At 39.3% G+C, this 23,866-nt stretch overlaps 1 protein-coding gene across 3 annotated transcripts in view; it reads right to left on the bottom strand.

Annotated features, from left to right (window-relative positions):
• LAMA4 (laminin subunit alpha 4) overlaps positions 1-23,866 on the bottom strand; it is a 150,732-nt gene that overhangs the window by 105,394 nt on the left and 21,472 nt on the right. For all 3 annotated transcript variants that reach the window (XM_024740949.1, XM_024740950.1, XM_024740951.1), the window contains one exon: positions 5,991-6,092. In XM_024740949.1, coding sequence (XP_024596717.1) covers positions 5,991-6,092 — 102 coding nt within the window. The remainder of the gene's footprint in view (positions 1-5,990; positions 6,093-23,866) is intronic.

Below are 23,866 nucleotides of genomic sequence, written 5' to 3'. Positions count from 1 at the left end.
AATCCCCCCCCCCTTAAAAAAAAAAAAAAAAAAAAAAAAAAAAAAATGAAAAAAGCATTCTGAATTTTTGGCCAGTGGTTAAGAAAGCTACATCTAGATAATCAATTGCACGTTAAGTGTCAGGAATGACATTTGGGAACCAGCTGTGTCTCCTTCATGTGAAAAATGGAGTCTCTTGATGACTGGGCCACAGCACCAGCCTAACGTGGGAAGAAAGCCTAAAAGGATCAGGTTAGTGGCTAGTCACAGGTTTCATGCATGACTACAGTCTATCTAGACCTGTGGTTCTCAAAATATGTCCAGGGAAGTTAAAACTAGTCTCATAATAATACTAAGGTTTTATTTCTCTTTTGCACTCTCATTTCTCATGTGTGTAAGGGGGGTTTTCCTGAGGCTACGTGACAAGGAGACATCACCACAGATTGATGCAGAGGCAGATATGACATCCAGCTGCCTTCCATTAAGCCAGACATGAAACCTATTTTCAATATGTAAAATACGTTTATATTTTTCAAAAACATACTGTTTATGTTAACATGTAATGGGTTTATTATTGTTCTTTTCAAATAGATTAATAAGAAAATATTATAAAAATTTTCCCTTTTAAATTTCAAATGCAGTAAACATGAACAGGTATAATCCACATAAACAAAAGCTCTTTGGCACCTTGAGTGATTCTAATGAGTGTAAACGGCTCAAGAGACAAAAATGTTTGAGAACTGGTGCTCTGTCTAGATCAGAGCTTCTCAGACCTGTGTGCACAGAATGCACTGGGGACTTTGTGAAAATGCAGATTCTGTTCAGGGTGCCTGGGTTGGGCCTGGGTTTCTGCATTTCTAACAAGCTCCCAAGTATCACCAATGCTGTTGGTCTAGACTATACTTGAGAAGCAAGGGTCTAGATGGAAACACCTCATGTCGGTAGCACTGTTTGCTAGTTACTCAGCACTCGGCCCAAGCCTAAGGCTCTAGAATAACAAGACAGTGCATTTTACTGCAATAAAGGGGACCCCAGTCTCAAATTATAATATTAAAGATTTTTGCTTTTAAGTAAATTTGTTATTCATTCACTTAAACCTGGATTAAGCTGATATAATGACAGACAATGAGCTGTGATGGTTACTAAAATGAAGAAGACCCAGTTCCTGCCTTTGAATAACTCACTTTGAGTAAGTTGTGATAAAAACAGTGAGGTAAACTGAGAAGAATATAGTGTGCTAGGTGCTATGACTCTACTATGGGTCAGAAAGAAGGGAAAGGGTCTACTCTTCCTGAGAAAGCAAGACAAGACTTAATGGAGGTGGTGACATCTGAACTAGGCCTTGAAGGATAAGCAAGAAATCCCAGGCAGAGAACAGGGAAACACAAGTTCAGACGCAGAAAGTGAAAGTACAGAGTTAGTTTAGGTGGCAGAGAGAAGCTCAGTGGGTCTGGAATAGAAATCCTTGAAGGATTTTAGAAAGGGGGATGCCTTGATTAGGTTGTGTTTTTTAAAGATGTTTCCATTGCTTGTGAGGAAGACAGATGAGGGGGAGGAGAGTCTGGAGCAGGGCATAATGAGTAGTTGAGAAGCTGCACTAGTGGTCAGGGAGGGATACTGTGGGCATGAATTAAGACAGTGGGATGGCACAGAACAGAGGAGGCTCTCTCCTAGGTTGAACTGGCAGGATTTGGTGCTCAGCTGAATACTGGTGAAGAGGAAAAGGCAGTTGATGAAACATCTGGGACCAGCATGAGGGATTGGCAGAATGGTGCTGTCATTAATTGAGGTGGGGAATACAAGAGGAGGAACATGTTCAGGGTTGAGAAAAGAAGGAAAAAACAATGTATAGAGAACTTATTATCTGCATTTGGTTCCCATCATACTCTTACATTGGGGGCACAAAGCAACAAGAGACTCCACTGAGCTAGCCATCCTTAAAATCCTTTGCACACAAATTTTATGACTTTATGTCAAAACTTTAGCTAACATGGAACCAAATCAATCACTATTTGCAAAATTTGGTTTTTCCAAGCTTGCAACAGATTGGAAAATTGTCAAAATTTTAATGTAAGAATTATGCACTTGATTTAGATACCAACTTTATAGTTGCAAGTAAAACAGGAAAAAGAATTCCCTATTACTCAATTTCTTCTTTCTACTGGACATCTAATAAGGGTGTTGCTTTATCCATCACACATGTTTAGTCTTAAAGGGACTTACATTGGTTGATTTTGGCTTAATACACATAAAGGACAGTTTGAAAATCAGGAGAAAAATGCTAGTGTCTACAGAAATTAGAAATGTAATAACTTTGCTTTCCTGAATTAGGTTTTAATTAGGCTTTGAGAGTAATAAAAAATTCCTTAGCCTTCAATATGTTAAATGACTTCCTTTTCTCCATTGTGCTTAGGGTGGGGTAGAAGTCCATCTAAATATCAATATCTTTTTAATTATAAAATTACTGGCAGTTGTAGAACACTTGGGCAGGTATACTGTAAAGTGAAAAGAAGAAAATAAAAGCCCGTCCACATTTCTACCAGCCAGATGTGAATCCTTAACAGCTTGATGGTTTTCTTTTTAGATTTCAATTATGTTTCGCAGTTATTTAGTGGTTTCAAATCCAAATCTTTTCATTCAGATTTAGATTTTTTCCTGAAATGCTGGCACAGACCTCAAAATCTTTTAATTTTTTTTTTCTTTGATTGTCACTGAGCAGGTGGGGGTCTCTGCATGTGTTTCTAAAGCGCCCCTGGTCCTCGTACTTTGAACTTCATTATGTTGGTCACATCCACAAGCATTTTCAAGTAGGTGTTCTGTCCCTACAGCCCTTCAGTCCACACAGTGGAAAGCACTTAATCCAAATCCTAGAATAGTGCCAGGCACATAAGTGGTACTCAAAAAATGCTTATTTGTTAAGTGGATAAATGAAATCAACAGATACACCAATGCTTAATCAAAAGGAACCTGAGGGCTTCCCTGGTGGCGCAGTGGTTGAGAGTTCGCCTGCCGATACAGGGGACACGGGTTCGTGCCCCAGTCCGGGAAGATCCCACATGCCGTGGAGCGACTGGGTCCGTAAGCCATGGCCGCTGAGTCTGTGCGTCCGGAGCCTGTGCTCCGCAACGGGAGAGGCCACAGCAGTGAGAGGCCTGGTACCTCAAAAAAAAAAAAAAAGGGAACCTGAGGAGCCCGTGCCAGTGGTGAACTTCAAGTCAGATTTTCTCCACTCTAGTTCTGGTCATTGGGCTCCACGCTTTCTCCTAATGATGAAGCACCAGTTCTTTAGATGGTAACTGGACTTAGTCACGGTCTCTTCTTGGTTCTCTGTACCTAGCCTCTAGATCGGGGGATAAACTATAGGTTATCAGTGACCAGGCATTCCTATCACTAGCCATCTGTCTGCTTCTGTTTGTTTCTACACCTTAAATCCTTTCTCATGCCTCTTTTGGGAGCTTTCCTAGAGAGTCTGCCATGCCCACTGGAGTTGCCTGGCCTTTAAGTCTCTGCCTAGCTGACTCCACTGAGAACCCTGCCCAGTGCACCCCGGTTCTGATAAGATACAAAGTGGCCCTTTGGAAAGACAATCAATGCATACTGGATTTCATTAGTTAATCCACTTTTCACTTAACCACCTTTCTGCATTTGAAGAGTTGGCATTCCTCTTGTGAAGAAATCTCTTAAGATTTTTTGGTATTGTCTGAAATGGTAGCATAACTTTGTTTACTATATATATTTTATCAAATGGCTTAGTTCCTTAAAATCAGTCTGTAAAATATAAGGTCCAATTGAAATTGATCATGGGAATGGAGGAAGAATTAGAAACCAAGAGGCGAAGATAAGACAGAGGCATTACAAGCCTTCAAAATAAAACAAAATGAAATAAAAGAAGGCCATTTATTTTGTTGCTTATGGAATATGGGAGAAATGAGTTAGGCCAGGCAAACTGTAAGAACTGATTGAAACTCTGGTGCCCACAGTGAATTGCAAGGTGTTCAGGTGGAGCCGCTGTGTCTTCTCTGGCTCCCTGAACGATGACAAGGAGCTGGGGCTACAGGGCAGGAGCTGAGAAGTAAGATGGCTATTTTCTTTTTTTCTTTAATGTTCTATCTTGGAACAAAGTAATTACAGGAAGATAGGCAACTTCCCTGAGTGTGCATATAAATGTTTACACCCTAGCCCATCCCCAAACTTTTTTTTTTTTTTTTTGCGGTACGCGGGCCTCTCACTATTGTGGCCTCTCCCGTTGTGGAGCACAGCCTCCGGACGCGCAAGCTCAGCGGCCATGGGTCACGGACCCAGTCGCTTCACAGCATGCGGGATCTTCCCGGACCGGGGCACGAACCCGTGTCCCCTCCATCCGCAGGCGGACTCTCAACCACTGCGCCACCAGGGAAGCCCTCGCAAACTTTTATTAGAACTTCGTATGCCCCAGGAGCTATGAAGGAATCACGTGATGACTGCCCCCTTCAGAAGCTCAAGTCCAGGTCAAAGATAAAACCATGATAGCTCTTATTCTGACCAGGTCATTGTAACAAACAGTTGTTTTGTCATAGCCCTGTATAGGCACTAGCAGGAGGGACATTTTTCCCCTTTAATTCATTTCAGTCTTCCATCTTACTGACTGTCTAACAGCAGCTGATGGGCTGGCTAATCCCTGTTGTCTTATATTTAAATAAACTAGATGACAAAGAGCCCAAATTTAATTGGTCAAATTATCAGAGGTGTACATTATTAGTTCAAGTGCATTCATGGGATTTTCTTTTCAAATGTCACTGGGATTAAAATAACAGGAAACCGGAGATGAAAGCATTAGAAAGGGGTAGACTTTGGCAGCTGCGGGTGCCTACACTGCTACAGAGGACATCCTGGATGTAATGGTTATTTAAGAAGATGGGGGAAGGGGAAAACAGAAACGCCAGGACTAAACAAACCCTACAAAGAGTTAGCAATGTTTAGTGTTTGCAACTTAATTCTGTCCCTAGAAAAATGTGAATTGTTATGGAAACGTTCTAATTTGCATCTTAACGTAATACATGAGTAAAATAACACCTTCAAGTACGCACCTTGAAGACCACTTACAATCAAAATTATCTGCTTAATACAGACAATTATGCTAATTTTGAGGTAGGTAGGTATATTTAAGTATTCTTGCAGTTTATGCAAAAATATTCTTGCAGTTTTGGAACGCCTCTTCGCCTCATGGGAACTTCTACTGTTATACTGCTGTGTAATAGTATCACTCATGAAGGAAAACATGATCTTAAGGCATAAGTCTTTAAAAACGCCTCCTACGACTTCTACTGAAGTCACTTCTGGTAAATATTTCAATCCCCATCTTCACTAGGTTGTCAGTCCTTTTAGTGAAAATGGGTAATATGTAGCACGTACTTTTGCTAAAAGGTTTCTCATTCTCCTTCATAAATCTCTATCATGTTTCACTGTCTATTGGAAAATTCATTTCAGTTAAGGAAAAAAAAAATTCTTTGGGGGCTTGATTACAGTTACAAAGGCCATAACGCCAAAGCTTTCATTTTTATTAGCTATTTGGTTTAAACCTTTTTTTTTTAAATTTTGATCTATAGACCTGACTATCTTAAGTTGTAAAATAGGCTATGAAACAACTGTTTTATTCTCCTGGTCTATGTGGAGTGAAGCCAAACATATGGCAAACTGTGCTATTACATAGGAATTTGGATGGATGATTTCCTCCTCTGTGTATTATTTTCAAGCCCATCACCAACGGCCGTTAGCAGGAAACCAGCTGCCGAGGGTGGCGGGGCAGTTACTGCTAGGGGCACACGCACATTCAGACATACACCTTGGTGACCACTTACAGTCATACGCGGTTTATATGAGGTGTTTTACAGGAAAAGTGAAGGATATTAAGAAAGCTTGATTAGCAGTTTGCTCCTAGGTAGCTCAAACATCCAGGAAGAATATTTTTATCCCCACCCAAGATGCAAAGGCTCGATGCAATATTTGAGAAGCGATAGATGACCCCTACTTACCACACAGAGTCCAGAGCCATCCAAGCACTCGTTGGAATTACCATTACAGTCACAGGGCAAACATTCTCCCGACTGGGCAAAAAAGAATCCTGCGTCGCATTTCTGAAACAGACACAACAAAAGCATCTTCATGACTGAAAAGATCAATTTTGGCCATCATTTTCTGAGAGGAGTACGAGGAGGTGATTGGTAAATGATCTAAATATTTCTTTACAGAACATACTAACATGAACTATTTATACTACCATTCAATAATGTATATCCAATTTTCTTTATGTATCTTTTCTGCCTCTTTTTTCACTCCTTTTTTGGGGGGGCGGGGAGGGCCTGGGGTCGGGGGCTCCTGCAGAGGTTGGCGGACCAGCCACGGCCCGGACACCACGAGAACAAATGGCGTCCAATTCTCGCGATGCATAGCCGTTCGCGCAGCAAGATCTCGTCTCTTTCTCTCCTTCGCCGCGTGAACGCTTGTCACTTCTTAGCAGAACAGGAGCACCTTTGACACAGCCCATCACTGTGAGGAAGTAAGATTTTAGGTAACAGTGAAGGAGAAATTTTCTAATGTTTTCTTCCAATCCGAAACAAGACAAATCCACACTATTTGGGTGAGGCGCTACTGCATCATGCTCCCTATGAATAAAGACCTGTGGGTTCAGAAATTATTGGCTGTGGCAGAACAACTTAGAGATGTGTCTGTCATAAACTTGAGCTCTTAAAAAAATATGCTTTTCAGATCCTAAAATGTTAAAGGGAGGGGTAAGGAAGTTAATGAGTCCTTACACTTAGCAGGTCCTTCGTGGGCGCTCTTCCTATATTTCATTTGTCCTCGTAACTGCGAGAAACACATTGTTTTCCTTCGTTCCGGTGGTGAGATAATTAAACTCAGAGGTGTGGGTTGTGGTGATGTTAACCGATCTTGCATTTGCTGAACTGCCCTGCCCAAATGTCGCTTGTGCTCAGGTTGAGAAACTTTGTGAGATTGTTCTTGGTTTATGCCATTGGGTTTATGGATATGTATTTTATGTTTCTTTGGAATGTTTCAGTGCTGCAAGGCAGAAATGACATCATAGGCCTGGAAGTCCACTCCTTGTCTGTCAGACAGATTTACATCTAAAGAATTCCAGACAGATAAGAATCTGGGTGGTTTCCACAAACTTACAGAGGAGGAGGGTTCCTATCACACCCGCCATTGACTCGTAGTTTGTACTGTCTTGGCTACCAGGAAACTTTTCATTGTATCTGGCTGAGGTCCCTCTGACTGTTATGCAAACCCATTTCCTCTTGCTTTTTTCTCTGTAGAGAAAGAATTACTAGACACCATGCACAGTATAAAAACCCTATAGTCCTAAAGCTAAAATGTAACATATTCCATTTGGAGGAAGTTTAATAGAGCATAATGTCGTTTGCCTATGAAGAAAAGGCAAAGAAATTCTGTCTAAGTGAAGACAAAATAAGGCTGAGAAGGGACCAATTTATAATTTATAATGGAAACTTTGTAGTTGATGGTAAGCCTTTTTCTCAGTTTCCACTAGGGAACAAAAGAGAGGGAAAGGTGCTAAAATTGCAGTAGGATGCATTTAATTCACACCACCTAATTTCACATATTTCTAACTTGTTTCAAAATACAAGAAATACATGTTTTCACTGTGATGCAGTACACAGAAAAAGGAATTCCCAGAAACAAGAGTAAGAAAAAAGACTCACAAAACAGTAATTAATCTTACTATGTGTCATATACTTTAAACTTCTCTATTTCATTTTATTTTATTTTATTTAAAAATATATCCTGGTCCTAAGACATAACATTGATTTGATGACCCATGAATGTCTTGCATCCTGCATTTTGACATTAGGAGGCTTTTAATTATAAAAGGAATGGATAACAGTAGTGAGGGCCTTAGTATTAGTTATCTCAGGACCCTCCATACCAGTGGTTTCTGAGTTCTCTAACTGACCAAGTTACAGACATCTGATTGGGGGAGTTTCTGATTCAATAGTTCTGATGGTGAAGCCAAAGAATCTACATTTTTTTTTATAAAATAAATTGTGTATTTAAAAAATTATTTATTTTAATTAATTCTTCCCCCCAGCCTTATTGAGATATAACTGACGTATAACGTTGTATAAGTTTAAGGTGTACAGCATGCTGATTTGATATACATATGTATCGCAAAATGATTACCACCATAGCATTAACTAACAACTCCATCATGTCACATAACTACCATTTCTTTTTTGTGGTGAGAACATGTAAGATTTACTGTCTTAGCAACTCTCAAGTGTATAATACAGTATTATTAACTATAATCAAGGCGCTGTATATTAGATAACCAGAATTTGTTAATCTTTTAACTGGAAGTTTGTACCCTTTGACCAGCCTCTCCCTGTTTCCCTGTCTCCCCTCCCAGCCCCTGTAACCACCCTTCTGGTCTCTGTTTCTATGAGTTCCAAGGAGTGGGGCAGAGACTGGAGGTGTATTTGGAAGAGAAAAGCACACTGGTGGTAGCAGGGAGTCTGATAGAGATGCCTGGAAACGGTACATGAAAAGACCCACTTGTACCATCAACTACAGTAAGGACCTTCCTCTGGCCCAATGAATCAAATTTCTGAAAGGGTGTTTTTAAATTGATAGTAGTGCAAGTCTTTTAGGCATTCTCGCAGCTCATTCTTCTGACGAAGACAAAGAAAATTAAGATTTGCCCTGAATAAGTGTATCATTGTGAATATGACAGTGGCTAATCTCTTATTAGCCTGAGGCCCTGACTAAATTAAGAGACTCATTTTTAAAAAACAAAAATAAAATTATCACAACATAGGAAAAAAAACCACACAAAAAAAGGAAGATTTTGTATTTTAGAAGAGTTTTAGGTTTACTGAAATATTTTGAGGGATCTGAATTTTTAAAAAGCCCCATGAAGATTTCAGTGTGAGACTAAGTTTGGAAGGATTGCTTCAAAGCATCTGTCACAGTACCTTGTACATGTTCATTGCTCAATGAACTTGTGATTGTGATTTGAATGGTTTGGACCAGGACAGGGCATCGGAGGTATATGTGCTGTTGGAAACCAGTGGTTTACCCTGCTGATCTACTCACCGCTCTCTGCTGGGGCTGGACTGGGTCTCCAATGTTTCTCAGCACAGTCCAGGCAGCCACTGCCTTGACTAGACTGTGTACAAGATGAAATCTTTGTTATGCCAAGTTTAGGAGGAGACTTCACTCTGAGAATCTGTCATTATCCACTATCCACCCACCAGACGAAGGTTCTGACCTTGTGTGAAGGATGATTTGGCTCAGGTCTCATACTGTGGGAGATGGGAAGAGAAGGGAGGCAAGGACAGGGTTGTGTGGAATAGTCACTTGGCCCCCTGCCAAGAGGGCAGTGAGGGTTGGAAGCCTGGCCAACTCCTTTCTTGCTGAGTTTTGTACACTTGAAAGGATTGTATTTTCTAACTCATCTATCCAGAGAGGAGGCACCATTTTAAAATTCGCATAAAGGCACCATATGGAATAATGGAAGCCCTGGGTATGGGGAGCTTCTGATGTCATTACTAGAGCCCATGCACTGGATACCTTGAACCTTGTGTTGTAGAACTTTAGAGGATTCCTTGAAACAGTAGATTGTTAAGTGGTTCAAAAGAAGCTTGAGTATCCTCAGGAAGAGCTGTTTAAGGTTGTTTCTTTTATGTAAAAACATTTCATCATTTTTTCCCCAGAAAGTTCTATTAAGTTTTACTGGATCTCTTCTTGAAATTCTATAGGAACTGGCAAAATTGACCTTTGTCATAATATTAAAAGGTAGATATTTTCAAGAATGAAAGTGTGGCTACTTTTTTAGTTTTGCTCTTGGTTAATCTTTTCTCTAAGTAATTCTAAGACCTGTGCTATTTAGAGGCCTGTGAAAGCTGAATAGTCTTCTCACAAGGAGAATAATATCTGTGTGCTTTCTTTGGAAATATTCTCCAGAATTTACTAAACAAAGATGTGTTTATGTATTATATATGTGTGTGAGTAAGCAAGAGAAGTCTTACAATCAATTTTTAGATGCCACCCTGAACCGTCTTGCCCACATAAGATTGACCTACAGCAGACAACTGTATAAACACGTGGGTGGGTGATTTAGAGAGCACTCAGGGAGATGTGTATCTTCTGGGATGGTGCCACAACCTTTAAAAAATTGATAATAATGACAAGGATAATAATGACAATAATGATGATGATGATAACTATAATATGGTTACCATTTACTGAGAGCCTGTGGACCAAGTATGGTGATAAGTACTTTATCCATGTTATGGTATTTGCTCTTAGGTATAAGTACCTGCATTTTAGAAATGAACAAACCGAGAGTCAGAGAAGGTTAGAAATGTATCCAATGTCACATAGGTTTATAAGAGGTTCAGACTGCTCCAAATCTTCTTGTTTCTCTACTATACCATGCTGCCCCTCGTAAGTAAATAAATAAATAAAATTCAAAATTTTATTTAATTTACATTTTAATTAATTGAACATAAATATTTATCATGCTAAGTCACTGCGTTGGTCATGTTGTATAGGTCTTGCATTTTTACCCCACCATAGCTCTATGAGGTAAGTTCTGTTACCTTCGTTTTGCAGATGTGGTCTGTGTGGCTTACAGGAATTGTTATTCAGGCCAAGTAACACAGATAAGAAATGGTGGACTCAGAAATTAGATTCTTTGTTTGACTCCCACATTTGAGCTCTTAACCTGCTGGTGTACCATTAATATATGTTAACCAAACCCTTCTTGTTGGGCATTTAGGTTATTTCCAATTTTTTGCTGTTATGAACAATCCACAGCAGGCTGAAATGAATAAAAAATGTAAAACCTCTCCTTTAAGCCCCAGAAAAAATTCTTTAAAAATATATACAATCATTAATATATAAAAACCATTGAATGGGAATATTTACTTTTTAAACAATTTATTTCAGCCACATTGTCATTTTGCTTTCCACTAAATCACTTGTAGACTTTTTACAGCTCTCCATTCTTTTTTTTTTTTTTTCTTTGGGGTACGCGGGCCTCTCACTGTTGTGGCCTCTCCCGTCGCGGAGTACAGGCTCCGGACGCGCAGGCTCAGCAGCCATGGCTCACGGGCCCAGCCGCTCCGCGGCATGTGGGATCCTCCCGGACCGGGTCACGAACCCGTGTCCCCTGCATCGGCAGGCGGACTCTCAACCACTGCACCTCCAGGGAAGCTCGCAGCTCTCCATTCTTAAGCCACTCTGTTACTACAGTTTGCCTCCTGCTCTGACACTGAGATTGGATTAATAAATAATATTTACTTCTGCCTTTGAAGAATAAGAGTTAAAATTGCCATTTGCTTACTTTGTTATGATTAGTGTGATGTCTGGCTTGGAGTAAAAATCAGTATATGTTTACTTGACTAATTTTATATTTATAGAAATCAGAACTAGATAGAACTTAGGAGGAAATTAGTGTGGTGTATCCATGTGCCACTTATATTTAGAGGAACTGGAAATGACAGTGTATATATATGCTGATATCCTTGAAGAAGGCATTATTTCCAGAGGTTCATCGTATAATCACAATGTTAATTATTTCACTAGATGTAATTAAGATTGTTTCTTAACAAAAAGGATAGCATTTATACAGCTGATTGATCATTTTTGTCCTCATTCAAAGAAGTCTCCTTGAAAACACTAGACTTAAACCAACAATACTGTCATCATACAGAACATGTTTTGAATTTTCTTAAAAATTCTTAAATTGTGTTCTTTTGAAGTATAGTCCAGTCTGCATCCTTTGGGTGTGGCAAACTTCTAAAAATCTCTTGGAGTTATCAAATAAAGTGAATACCAAGCAAAGTAATATTAAGTTAAAAACTCATAAAAATCTCACTGTGTTTTCCAAATATTGTCACAGAGGAGCCAGTTTAATTGACCACAAGCCACTACTTTCGCATAGATAGTGAATGTCTAAGACCTTCAGAATTTCTGTTGAAAAGCCCAATTGACTAAACAATTTAAATGCTCTAATAGCATTCTTTAGGAATTTGAGGTCTCCAATCACCCATTAAAATAAACTAACAATAGCAAAAATTGACCAGATTTAGGAGGGGCCTGAAGTTGTCATCTGAGGGTGTGAGACACATCTTGAGATCTCTGAGTAGGTGCTTGATGTCCCAGAGAGAAACAGACTCTAATCTCCAGTTCCAACAAAAATAATGAATTAATTATAATAAAATTCATTATAGAGAGCACACGCCACAGCCCTGTGCCTATTCTAATAGGATTTGACCTAAAATTGGAATAGATATTTGCATTGTGTCTTCAACCAAGGATCTACAAACATTTTACAAATATTGACTCATCTTGCTTTCTGAATTAGACTTGTAAAATTTTGATTCATCAACTTTTGCTTTAATTTACTAAGGCTTAATGTGGAAAGCTTTAAAAAAAAATCTCTCTGAATTCATTCATTTGTATCCAGAGTCATTGCTACCTTCCAAATTAGTATTCTTCAAACTTAACAGCCCACATTCAATTATCTTTCTGCTTAGGTTTTTGTATGGGTATAATCAATCCACTTTTTTCTTGTTTCCAGGCAACAATGATTTCAGCTCTAGTTTTAGTTTTAGTGAATTCCATTTTTTGTTTTAGTGTATTAGTCACCTTAAAATTTAGTCACCTTAAGATTGAATGTTATGCTCACTTAGGAGCTAAAGCTTTGTGCCTTTACTCAGAGTCTCTGGATCTTACACAATGCTGACTTCCATCTGCTTAAAACTTGGGCAGAATTAAGAATCCGATAGTATTCAGGGACCTTCTAATAGGAACCAATTGTTCAATTGAATCTATTTAAAAATATCAATTTGGCCTTTGCTGAGGAGGAGTGACTTCTAAGAACATATGAATTTATTACACGGGTAGGTATTTCAAAGGCTATTTTTTTCTGTGTCTATAAAAATAAAAGATAAAGTATCTGACATGGAAAGCAGTCCTGAATTAAGCTATTGATAACTTTGCCTCTGTATTTTTTCTGGTAGGACTTAACATGTTTTGATTGTTCATATACACAACTATAATGGAAGTGCCAAAATAAGTTAAAACGCATTATGCAGTGGGTTACAGTTAGCAAGTTGCCTTCTTGATTGACTTTACTTGAATATAGAGAGAATTACCCATGTACCCTCCCTTGTGTCTCTTTAAGCTGTTGTTTGCGTAATTGAAATTCCCCACATTTCAATAGGCGAAGTTAATTTTTAGATTTTGACAGTGATTTCACCATAGCTTGATTAGGAAAGTGGTTCCAACATTCCTCAGGGGTTTATCCAGTTCAGAGATATTTTTTCTTAGGATTGGCATAAATAAAGCTGGGGTATCAGCTGAACACAAACTATGGTACTGGTTTCTCCTAGTTGGCTCTTAGAGCTACCTTTGTGCTTATTGCTTGGGAACTTTATCTGCCATTCCGTGGCAAACTTGCAAAACACTCCAGCCCTCAATTTAATCACCAAATGAATTAGAGACAATGATTTAGGTTCCGAGGAATTCTGAGGAGCACAGCACTGCTATCTTGTCCATAGTTAAGCCAGGTCCTTTAATTTTGTAGAGTGGAGAGATAGTTATCATGGCCTTTACTTTACATTTATGTGGCTATTCCTCAGCACTCTTTATGGGTCTTTTGGGTATTCTCTTGGGCGTGGAAACCAGCGCTTCACTCAAAGGTCTCAGATAACTGTTCTCAAGCCCTGCACTTGATCAAATGCTTATTTGGACTTTTACATACCAACAGACTCAGGCTGTGATGAAGTACTTACCACACTTGCCAATAAATAGCTCTCTTTAGTTGTAAAACTAAAAGGATCAAACAAGAAAAGTTTAGAGCCCTAAAGCCATAAAGATTTTCCTCTTGAAGTGTTGGATTGGAGGATGATTATGTTCATTAATACTGATGAAAATTTCTTTAATTTTCTCCTTGAAAAGTTATTTAAAATACTTTATAAGTTGCTCATTTATAGTGGTGATTGCCATTTATAAAACATAATCGGGCTTTAGCAGTGCCTTTTTTCCTTTGATTTTTCTTAAAAAAAGAAATCTGCTAACATCTAGCTTTCTGCTCCGGGTCCTCCTCACATTGCCTCATGTAACTGGCTTGTGCTTTTCACTCCTCGCCTTCCAGGCTATGGTTACACAACATAGCCTCTGCAAGATTTTTTTTTTATATCTGAAAACTGACTCAGTTTTATTTAATTTACTGGGGCAAATGCCATGGACACATTTCCAAGAAAGGAAGAGATGCGGACCACAAGGGCTAGCCTTAAGAGCAAGGAGAGAAGAATGACTTCAGAGTTACAAGGTTTAGGGGATTTTGATATGACTCCTTAACCGCTTAGTAGGAATCAGTGTTGTGAGATGACAGGCATCTCTGCCCTCTTCAACTGGTTTTTGTGAATAATAACAGCGAATATTTATTGACAGACACCAGGCACTGAGCTAAGTGCTCCTTATAGATATTCTGATTTGATCATTACCATTTAATAGCCCACAGGATTGCAAATGTCTGCCTAAATTACCATTACTTTTTACAAGAAATTGGGAAGTTTAATTGTCTATAAACTGACTATGGCTTCTGTTCAGTATGCCCAGGGAAGGCAGCAGTGCTTCCTGAGGCGAGTTCTCTGTTTGGGGTATTCTGTCAGTTTCCATTGCTAGTAGATGTACCTGTTTCTGTCTTGAGGTGCCCTGTGTACTTCATTGCTACCTTCACACTGGACCATTCAGGATGCAAAGCAAAATGTGACTGGCAGTACCTGTCATTCTTTATGCTCTTCCTTGTGGGTCTGGGCATCACTGAAGAAATGCTATGGTGAATTAGTAGGAAAGGAGAAATGCATCCCAAATCTCTACTCATGGAGGTCATTGGGTAGAAAATCTCATACTATCTATCTCTCTTCTCTTTCTCAAAATTTGTCTTTATCTTGACTCATCCTGATGTCCTCTGCCCACCTCAGAGGAGGTAGTGCTTCTCTTGTTGTTAGGAAAGACTAGCCCTCTATCCGTGCTCTGGGGCTTACACACCTGTGGCCAGCAGGCTCTGACCCGTCACCTAGCCTCCCTCCCTCACATGCCACCCACCTCTTTGCACCCACAGGGATGAGGAGAAGCAGAGTACAGTTAAGTGCTGGGTCTTGTGTTGGATAAGCCCTGACTTCTTACTCCAGGTTCAGATTCTAAGAACACCTTCCTTCAGCTCTGCCTCTTTTTCATTTTCCTCCGTTCTTGCCCAGCCAGGCTTGGTGAGTGAGAACTCAATCACACTGGCTCCGCTTCCTTCATGCCAACCTATGCCTGTATCCATCATCCAGTTTCTGTCTCCATGGTGCCACTGAAACTGCCCTGACAAAGCTGTCGGGTGATGTCTTTGCTTTTCCAGTGTTACTTGTTCTTATTCCAGTACTTAATATTTTTGAAATTCCCTCCTTGAAATTCTCTCTTCTCTCTGCAGGACAACTCCTACTTTAGGTTTTTCTCCTGCCTCTCTTTCTCAGTATCTGTGGGGGGAGCATTTGGGGGGAAGGAAGGTAGGTTGTTCCTCTTCCTCTGCTGCCCCTGCGTTGTAGGTGTTCCCCAAGATAACCTCTGTATCCCTCTTTTTTAACAACACACTCTTGCTGGGTGAGGTCAACCTCTGCCACAGTTTCAGCCTCTGTTTATATTCTGGTAACTCCCCAAACTCTCTACATAACCCGGATCTCACTCTTTTAGTCCACACTCTTGTTTCCAAGTACTTGTTAGACAAGTCCTTCTCCAGCTCTATAGGCACATGGAGTTAAATGTATCCCACACTGACCTTATAATATTCTCTCCCCAATCTGTTTTTTTCTTTATATCTCAGTTAATTATAAAGATTATGGAACATAAAGGGAAATAGTAATGGATTAATGCTTTTAAATCACATGAATGTATTTTGCATTAATGTAGTTTTTGGAAATGCTTCCAAAAGAGTGAACTCTGCAAGGGTCAGAGAATGGTTTGCATATAGAATGACAAAGTTTAAGAACTCACGTTTTATCTCTTCCTTTTTACAAGCACTTTGCTATCATTGTTTATTTCAAATCTATGGTTTAAATGGAGGTAAATGAAGTATCACAGAGGTTAGAGTCTCAAGTTAGAAACGACCTTACACAATTCTGATCTGTTATAAATTTACTCTCTAAATGAATATCTCTATCTACGTGGACAGTAGGACTGGATGTTCTCCAAATTAATTTCTGTGTAGAATACCATGTTTATCAAGGTTAAGTAACTGGAATGTGCTAAGTTGAAGCTTACGTATTTGTTATATTATTAAGACTCAACAGTTACCACAGCGACTGCTTAGAACTTAGACAACAAAAAATTTCTCAGGGAGGAGAATTTTGTCATGGACATTATTTAGAATTGCTGGCACACGGTGCTAATAAAAAGCAGACTGTGGTTTAGTAAGTTTTATTATTGTTTTAAAATTCTCTGTACACAATGCACTCCTTATTGCCTCCACCTGAGTAAGACTGATCCCACCTCCTATCACCCTTGTATACTGTTGCCTCATAGAGTTTGCACTCTTCCTCTGAGATTTACCAAGATGACTCTTCCTCCTTGTTCCTAATACCACTGTTTAGGTCAGAATCTTGGCGTTTCTCTCCTGGATTATCATAATTACGTTTACTCTACTCTCTTGGTCACCAGGCTTTCTCCCTTCCAGTCCATTCTTTATTACCAGAATTAATTTTTAAAGACCTTATCATACTGCTTTTCTGCTTCAAACCTCCCAGTGGCTCTTCATTCATTGCATACATGAGTAAGTAAAATTCCTTAGCATGACATACAAGCCTCCTATTTCATAGTAAAATCCTAACTATCTCTTCAGGTTCAACCTCAGCTCCCTCTGCTCTAATTAAACTACATGTTTCCCTCCTCCCCCAACATACCATTCTCTTGACCAACTTGACTTTGCATGTACTGCACAAAGGGTCTTGGGGTGCCTTTCTCCTCACCATCACCTATGAATCCTTTCCTCGGTCTCAGACTCAGTTGCTCTTCCTCTGCGTTCACGTGGCACTCTGCACACACCTCTTTAGAGCACATGGAACATGCTATTGCAAGTTTTAATCTATACTCTAGCCTCCCTGAAATCACCGTGAGCTCCTTGAGAACAGGGAGTGTCTTATTCATCTTTGTATCCTTATCACCTATCAGAGTGATTAACAAATAGCAAGTAGATGCTGAAAATATGTTAGTTGAAAAAATGGATTGAACCTGGAAAGAACAAACCAAGAGGGGGAAAATCATGTAAAAACTTTGGAGAGAAATTTGGCAAATCTCACAAGTGAAGATTTCCAATCATGAATGATCTTTAAAAAATAATATTAAGGAAAAAAGCAAGCTGCAGTATAGAAACAGTATGATATTTATATTGTATTTTAAAACATGCAAAATAATTTTGTGTAATACACTGTGTAAGGCTGCATGCATATAAAGAAAAATAAAAGAAATAAATGGGAACCTAAGAAATCAGGCAATTTAAGGGTAAAGCAGAGGAATGAGATTGAGGATATATGGGCTTAACTATATTGGCAATATTTTATTTCTTAAGATACATGGAGGGGATACAAATGCTCATGAGAAAGAAAAAGAAAGAAAGAGAGAAAGAAAAAGAAAGAAAGAGAAAAAAAAGAAAGGAAGAGAAAGAAAGAAAGGAAAGGGAGAAAGAGAGAGAGAAAGAGAAAGAAAGAAAGAAAAAGAAAGAAAGAAAAAGAGAAAGATAGAAAAAATGAAAGAAAGGGAGGAAGGAAGGAGGGGAGAGAAGGGAGGAAGGAAGGAAAGAAAGAAAGACAAAAGATCCCACGTAGGTTGGCTGGCTATTGGATTTCCATGTCTAGACCTGGTAAGGTCTCCAAAACATCATCTCTAGGAAGTGACTAATGTGGTCATAATAATAGATTCAGCTGCTTGTGCATAATTTCCCTAACTTCCTTGTTATTCATTTTATGTACCAGTATCATTTCACACAGTTACAAAAAATAAGCAGAGGAACATTCCTTACTTAATTTGTTCTTCCTTTGTTTTTCATCGTACAGCTAGTAGCTACCTCATCCCATGTGGAAGCCTTTCACGTGTCTGTATACGTGTCTCAGTTAAAATGTACACCAGCTTTTAGGTTCTTCTAAAATGTTCAAATGACTGCTTAATTTGATTTCCACCACTTAATTTATTCTATCAGTAAAGCTACGTGTCCTAGGCTACCTGTGCAATCTGAAGGACTTTTAGGGTGCTTATTTATTCTAGTTGGGGCTTACTAACTTAAGGCAGAGGTAAAATAGTCTCAAAATAGTGCACAATACTTCCATTTTCCAATGACTGAGAAACTAAAATGTGAAAATCTATGTGAGATGGTTTACAGGCTAGTTTTCTGTTCTAAGAGGGGAGTTGGAGTCCAGACTCAGACTCCTGCCTCCTCAGGGACCAAAACAGCCAATAGTGGGAACCCCAAGCATCTCTGGCTTTAAACTGGCAGAACATGGCAGAGTGACCCACAAACTCGGCTAAAGGTTGCCCTCTCCAGCTGGCCTGGAGCTGAAAAAGGGGAATGGGAAAAGAGTGTGCAGTGATTCAGACTAAATGAAGCTGCCTTACGGAATTTAAGATTATGTTCTTATACTTGGTTAGTTTTTTGGGGGTATATTCTCTTCTCCATTATTCCTTTACACGAAACTAAAATAATTTGTAAATTACAATAGCTAATTGCAGGAGGTACTTTTGGAAAGGGTTCCCCCACTAGAAAGGAAATGGAAAAAGCCATGAATTTTGAAAGAGGGCTTGTCATTGATTTAGTCAATCAGTCAGTCAGGAGCCCAGTAGGAAACAGAAGTCACTTTAGAGGATTCAAGTGAAGAGAAGGAAGACATGAGAATGGATGGATGGTTTACAGACACGTGGGGAGGTTAATGCAGCAAGGAATGGAGAGGCCATGGGAACAGAGGCCTAGCACCCTAGGGCCCAAGGAACAGAGAAAGCTCTTACTCTGGCCTCTTACAGAGCGGCCAGAGCTGTGAAGGAGAGGCTGCTATTGGACCTGCAGGCATGGGGAGTCACAGCTTCTGCCCAAGAGGCAATGGTGAGGCAGAGAGGGAGCAGGGCAGAACTGCCCCACCTCTCTACTCTCCTTTCTGACTCAGCAGGGGAGCCTGAGTGAGGAGTCTTCAGGGGTCTGCCTCTGGAGGCAGAGCAAGGTGGGCAGGCAGGCACAGCTAGGGTCTGGGGGGAATATAAGTGGGCAGGTGGAGAGTAAGCAACACACCCTCATTCCCAGGGGTGTGGCAGGAGAAGGTACTCAAGCAGCAGTATGAAATAATTGACCTGCTAGCTCTTTATCTGGGGATGATTCAAATGGTCCCCATTTGAAGTAGATGTAGAAAATGACATCTGATTGACTTTCTCAGACAGTCCAGGCCAAGGCCACTTTCAAAGAATCAAATAACCTTTACCAAATCTTTGAAGGCGCATTAAAAAATGTTAATTTACTAATTAGGATGGTTTCGAACACTAAAACAGAAGCAAAGTCAGATTTTGTTAGAAAATTATTAAATGTGATACCAGAAATTATGGTGACTATGTGTATTGAGCTAGAACTAGGCTAAAAGTTAAGGATTATTTATATCCAGTTATTTTGTTTTGGAAGTAGAGTTGATTTACAATGTTGTGTTTCTGATATACAGCAAAGCGATTCAGTTATACCTACATACACACACACATATATGTATGCTTTTTCATATTCTTTTCCATTATGGTTTACAGGGTATTAAATATAATTCCCTGTGCTATGTAGTAGGACCTTGTTTATCTATATCCAGCTGTTTTTTAATCACATCTTCCTTGTGGCCCCACTCCTTGCTTTGTTGGTGGAGAGCAGTGCATCTCCTTTGCGTTTTTTGCCTTAGAGAGCCCTATTCTTCAGCCTTCCTCAGGCATAAGCCTCTGAAAACAGGCAAAACCATAACCACACCCATGATCTCCTCCAACATCCTGAACTCAGCTTAACGTTTCATATACATTTAATCAACTCTTGGGAGATAACAATTCTCTGTTGAAGTGGAAAGGTCTTTTTTAGCTGTAATCATCCTAAATATTAATTTGGGGGTTATAACAGATTTTTAAGTGGGTCCATTAGGGGCCACAGTCAGGAAAGAACATGGATATAAGTGCTTCTTACAAGAAATATGTTTGGAATAGCCAGTAATGGACTGAAAAGAGCTAGCAACTTGACTTCTATTCATCTGGAGGCTGAAGCTGCACCATCTAAAGATGGATTGCACTTCACATGTTTGGACTCTTCTTTCATAATTTATAACAATCTGGGAAAAGTGACATATTTCCCCTGTTCAGTTGATGGAGCATATTTTTAGGGAATCTAAATAGATAACGAGTTTGTATTCAAGGGTGGGATCCCTTTCAAGTATCAGTTTTGATAGGTTTCTTAGTATAAATGCAGTCAGTTAATTGTTAAATCAAGAAGATTAAGAGCATTTCATAGGTAGGGGGAAATTTTCTTTTCGAATGTATTCTCTCTGTCCCTCTTTTTATCCCTTATTCTTCCAACAGCTTACAAATCCTCCCCCTGCACCTCTGCCCCGCACTCTATAGCACATCTCTTTAGGTAGTTTTTCTTTAGAATTTGCACCCTAAATTGTCAGAATATGTTGAAAATCTATTCTTTGCCATTTTAAGAAGTGCACACATGTATATCCATGTTCAAGTCCCCATTTGTCAGCCATATACCTGGCAGCCATTCAGTTTTGTACATATTTGTTGAGTGAATGGATCAATTTCTTCTCCATATATGCTTCCATTGAGGATACCCCCAACTTCTAGACATCACTGTTTTATCTCCTATGTACATTGATGTGGTGCACTACAGTCTGTTTCTTACAGGAGCCATAATTCCTTATAGTGGCATCCTCTGGCGACAACTGGGAGCAGTGGAAAACATGAGGTCTTGATTCCAGTTCCAGTTCTACTACTGGGTAACCTGGCCTGGCTTATTTAACGCTAGGTGTCAGTTTCTCTTTCTGAAAAAAATGGGAGTGATCACCATATTATCTCTTAGAGTGGTTGTGAGTATCAACTAATATTGTGCAGTTAAAGTCCAATGGAAGGGTAAAGAAGGGGTTCAATAGCTGTTAGTTTCCTCCCTTCCTTTTGGATGTGTCTGTGCCAGGTTATCTGTTTTAACTGGTAGCTTTTCAGTAAGCTATAAGTCTTCCTTTATGGAACACAGCTCAGCAATGACCCCTGAAGTTACTGGTTCATTGTCTTTCTTCCTCAGAAGACTTAGCTTCCAGAGAACAGAATCTGGATTTGTCTGTTTTGTCACTGTATCCTCAGTGCCTTGCACAGCAGGTGGTTAATGAATATGTAGTGAATGTATGGCACTATACATACATTGGTATTATAGGATCACAGGATTCCAGAGCTGCCAAGGATCTTAGTTGTTCCTTCATCTAACCTCTTATTTAAAGTTTGGAAAACTGCAACCAAGAAAAGTAAGGGACTCATCTAAAGTCACGTACATACAGCAAGTTAATGCCACCCTTAGTGCACCTTCCACTAAACCACACTTCTTGATGATGATGAAAAAAGTGATGTTAAGAATGGTGGGGGCTGTTCTGGGGCTGCAAACAGGCCCACACTGTCCACTTCTGCCTTTCCCAGGCTTATCTGGGATAAAGGTCAACTCTGCTCATGGTTATCAGATTTATCAAGAATCTCATTAAAGTTATTCCAGTAGTACCATCGCCCTCATTTCACAGGTGAGTGCCATCATCATCCAGAGTTCTGACTACCACTCCCCAGGCACGAGGGTGAGGGAGTGGGGTGAGATGGGATGGAGAAGTGGGGGCAGGTGAGGGGGGAGAACACTTTTTAAATCTTGCTCAGGTTTGCTCTGTGTGGCTCAGCTGAGATGGGAAACCTTGTCCATTGGCCCTCTGTAATTACTAGATTTGGCATATGGCAATTGTTTGTAATGTAAATATAATAATTTATAGCTGGTGTTTCAATTTTTAGCAGTTTCTGTTTAGTGCAGATAGAAATAGACTGTGAAGCAAATAATGTAATTACTCATTAGAGAAGTCAACTCTTGTTAGAAGCTGGTTGTATGACACCCAGCTGTATCCCTGACACCTCTCTTGTTTCATTTGAGGGATCTGACAATGGGCCTTGGGAAAGGATGCCCCTTTGTGTAACATACAGCAGCGGTTATGCAGGTGTTTCCCTTATGAATCAGAAGCAGATGTCTGGTTGGGCAGAATGTATGACAGCTTGACCCACCTAACAGGAAAACTATGACCTATAAATTGTACTAATAAAATACCATCACTACAATTTTGACTGGGCCATGAAACTAACACCATTGCCCTTCAACACTGAGAGAGGCTAGATCCCACAGAGGGTTTGTGACTGGTTCAAAACTTAGGATTGTAAGTTTTGATAAATTTTATATATTGATATATTTTGATATATTTTATAAGACAAATTTTATGAGGCAAATGACAGTGAGCTCTTACCCCAAGTGTTCTTATTTGTAAAATGGGAGCAGTAGAATTCATTAAACAAACATTTTACGTCTCTACAATGTGTCAAGCACCTAAAAGGCTCAGGAGAATGAATCTTCTGGCCACGACTGAAGTATTTCAGAGTGGTGGTCTGTTCAGGGTCTCTGATGACAGGGCCATTTTCAAACAGTTCATAAATAAACAAATATATCAAACACCAACTGCTTATAGAAAGCAACGCAAATGAGTTATCATCCTGAACATTTAGCTCCTCAATTTGGGGAGCTAATTAAAACAACAATAACAGAAAAACTTTTCCAACAAGTGGTAAATCTATATGAACAAAATTTTAACTACAATATTATGAACTGTTCCTAAGTTCTATTATTTTTAGAACATGAATGAGATTCAAAGTTGGTACAGAATTTCCATTCTTTTCATGTTATTTGGGATTGTTTCCTATAATTTTCCTCCCTAACTTCCTTCCCCTAAAATTTTATTTTGTGATTTTGGTAAAATACTATTTAAATCTTTATTTCATTCAATTTTACGTTGATAAATGGCATAAATAACCTGCACATTTTCCTTTTAGTAAAAATTTTGAAGGGTAGTTTCAGAATCACTTTACAACCTGACATTATCTGTTTATAGCTTTTAAATTTTGCGCCCAAATTACTGTTTTGATCCAGATACTTACTGTGTTAAAGCATGTTTATAAAAGTGAAGGTAAAGTACACAAAGTGAAAAGAAAATGACTGCAAAGGAGATGGCAATGCCTTAAGTGCTATAGATCTATTCTCTGCACTGCTGTTTTTAATGACAGCAAAATAATACACATTTATGAAAGGAAATGGATGAGGAAGGCTGAGAATGTTTGATTTAAAGTAATTTTGTTATCTGTAATTTGAGGGGGAAAAATTGTGCTGCTTTTAAAACAATACTTTAGTTACAGATGTTTCCAGACCCCTTCCCTGATCCAAGGAAACAAAATACCATTCAGCAACAAGCCCAGATTTAGAGATGGGGCTTGGTCCAATATAAACATTTCTTAGCTAGACCTTCTCCATGAAAGTGCGTAGTCAATTTTTCCATATACAGTGGGAAAGACAAAGCTTTTAGCTTAAAAGGCATTCTCGCCCGTAGCACAGAGCTCCTGGAATGAACAGCCTAGGGATGTCATGGTTCATTATTGATGTCAAGCTGAATGCTGACTTGTTCATCAGAGGTATATGACAGGATTATGTCAGAATGGACACATGCCACAAACAGAAAACTCAGCACCGTTCTGGCTTTCAGTA

The sequence above is a fragment of the Neophocaena asiaeorientalis genome, unplaced genomic scaffold (assembly GCF_003031525.2).
Source record: "Neophocaena asiaeorientalis asiaeorientalis breed wild unplaced genomic scaffold, Neophocaena_asiaeorientalis_V1.1 scaffold203, whole genome shotgun sequence".
In the NCBI taxonomy this organism is placed as follows: Eukaryota; Metazoa; Chordata; class Mammalia; order Artiodactyla; family Phocoenidae; genus Neophocaena; species Neophocaena asiaeorientalis.
The sequence above is the reverse complement of the archived record's forward strand: the minus strand, read 5'-3'. Positions and strand labels throughout refer to the sequence as shown.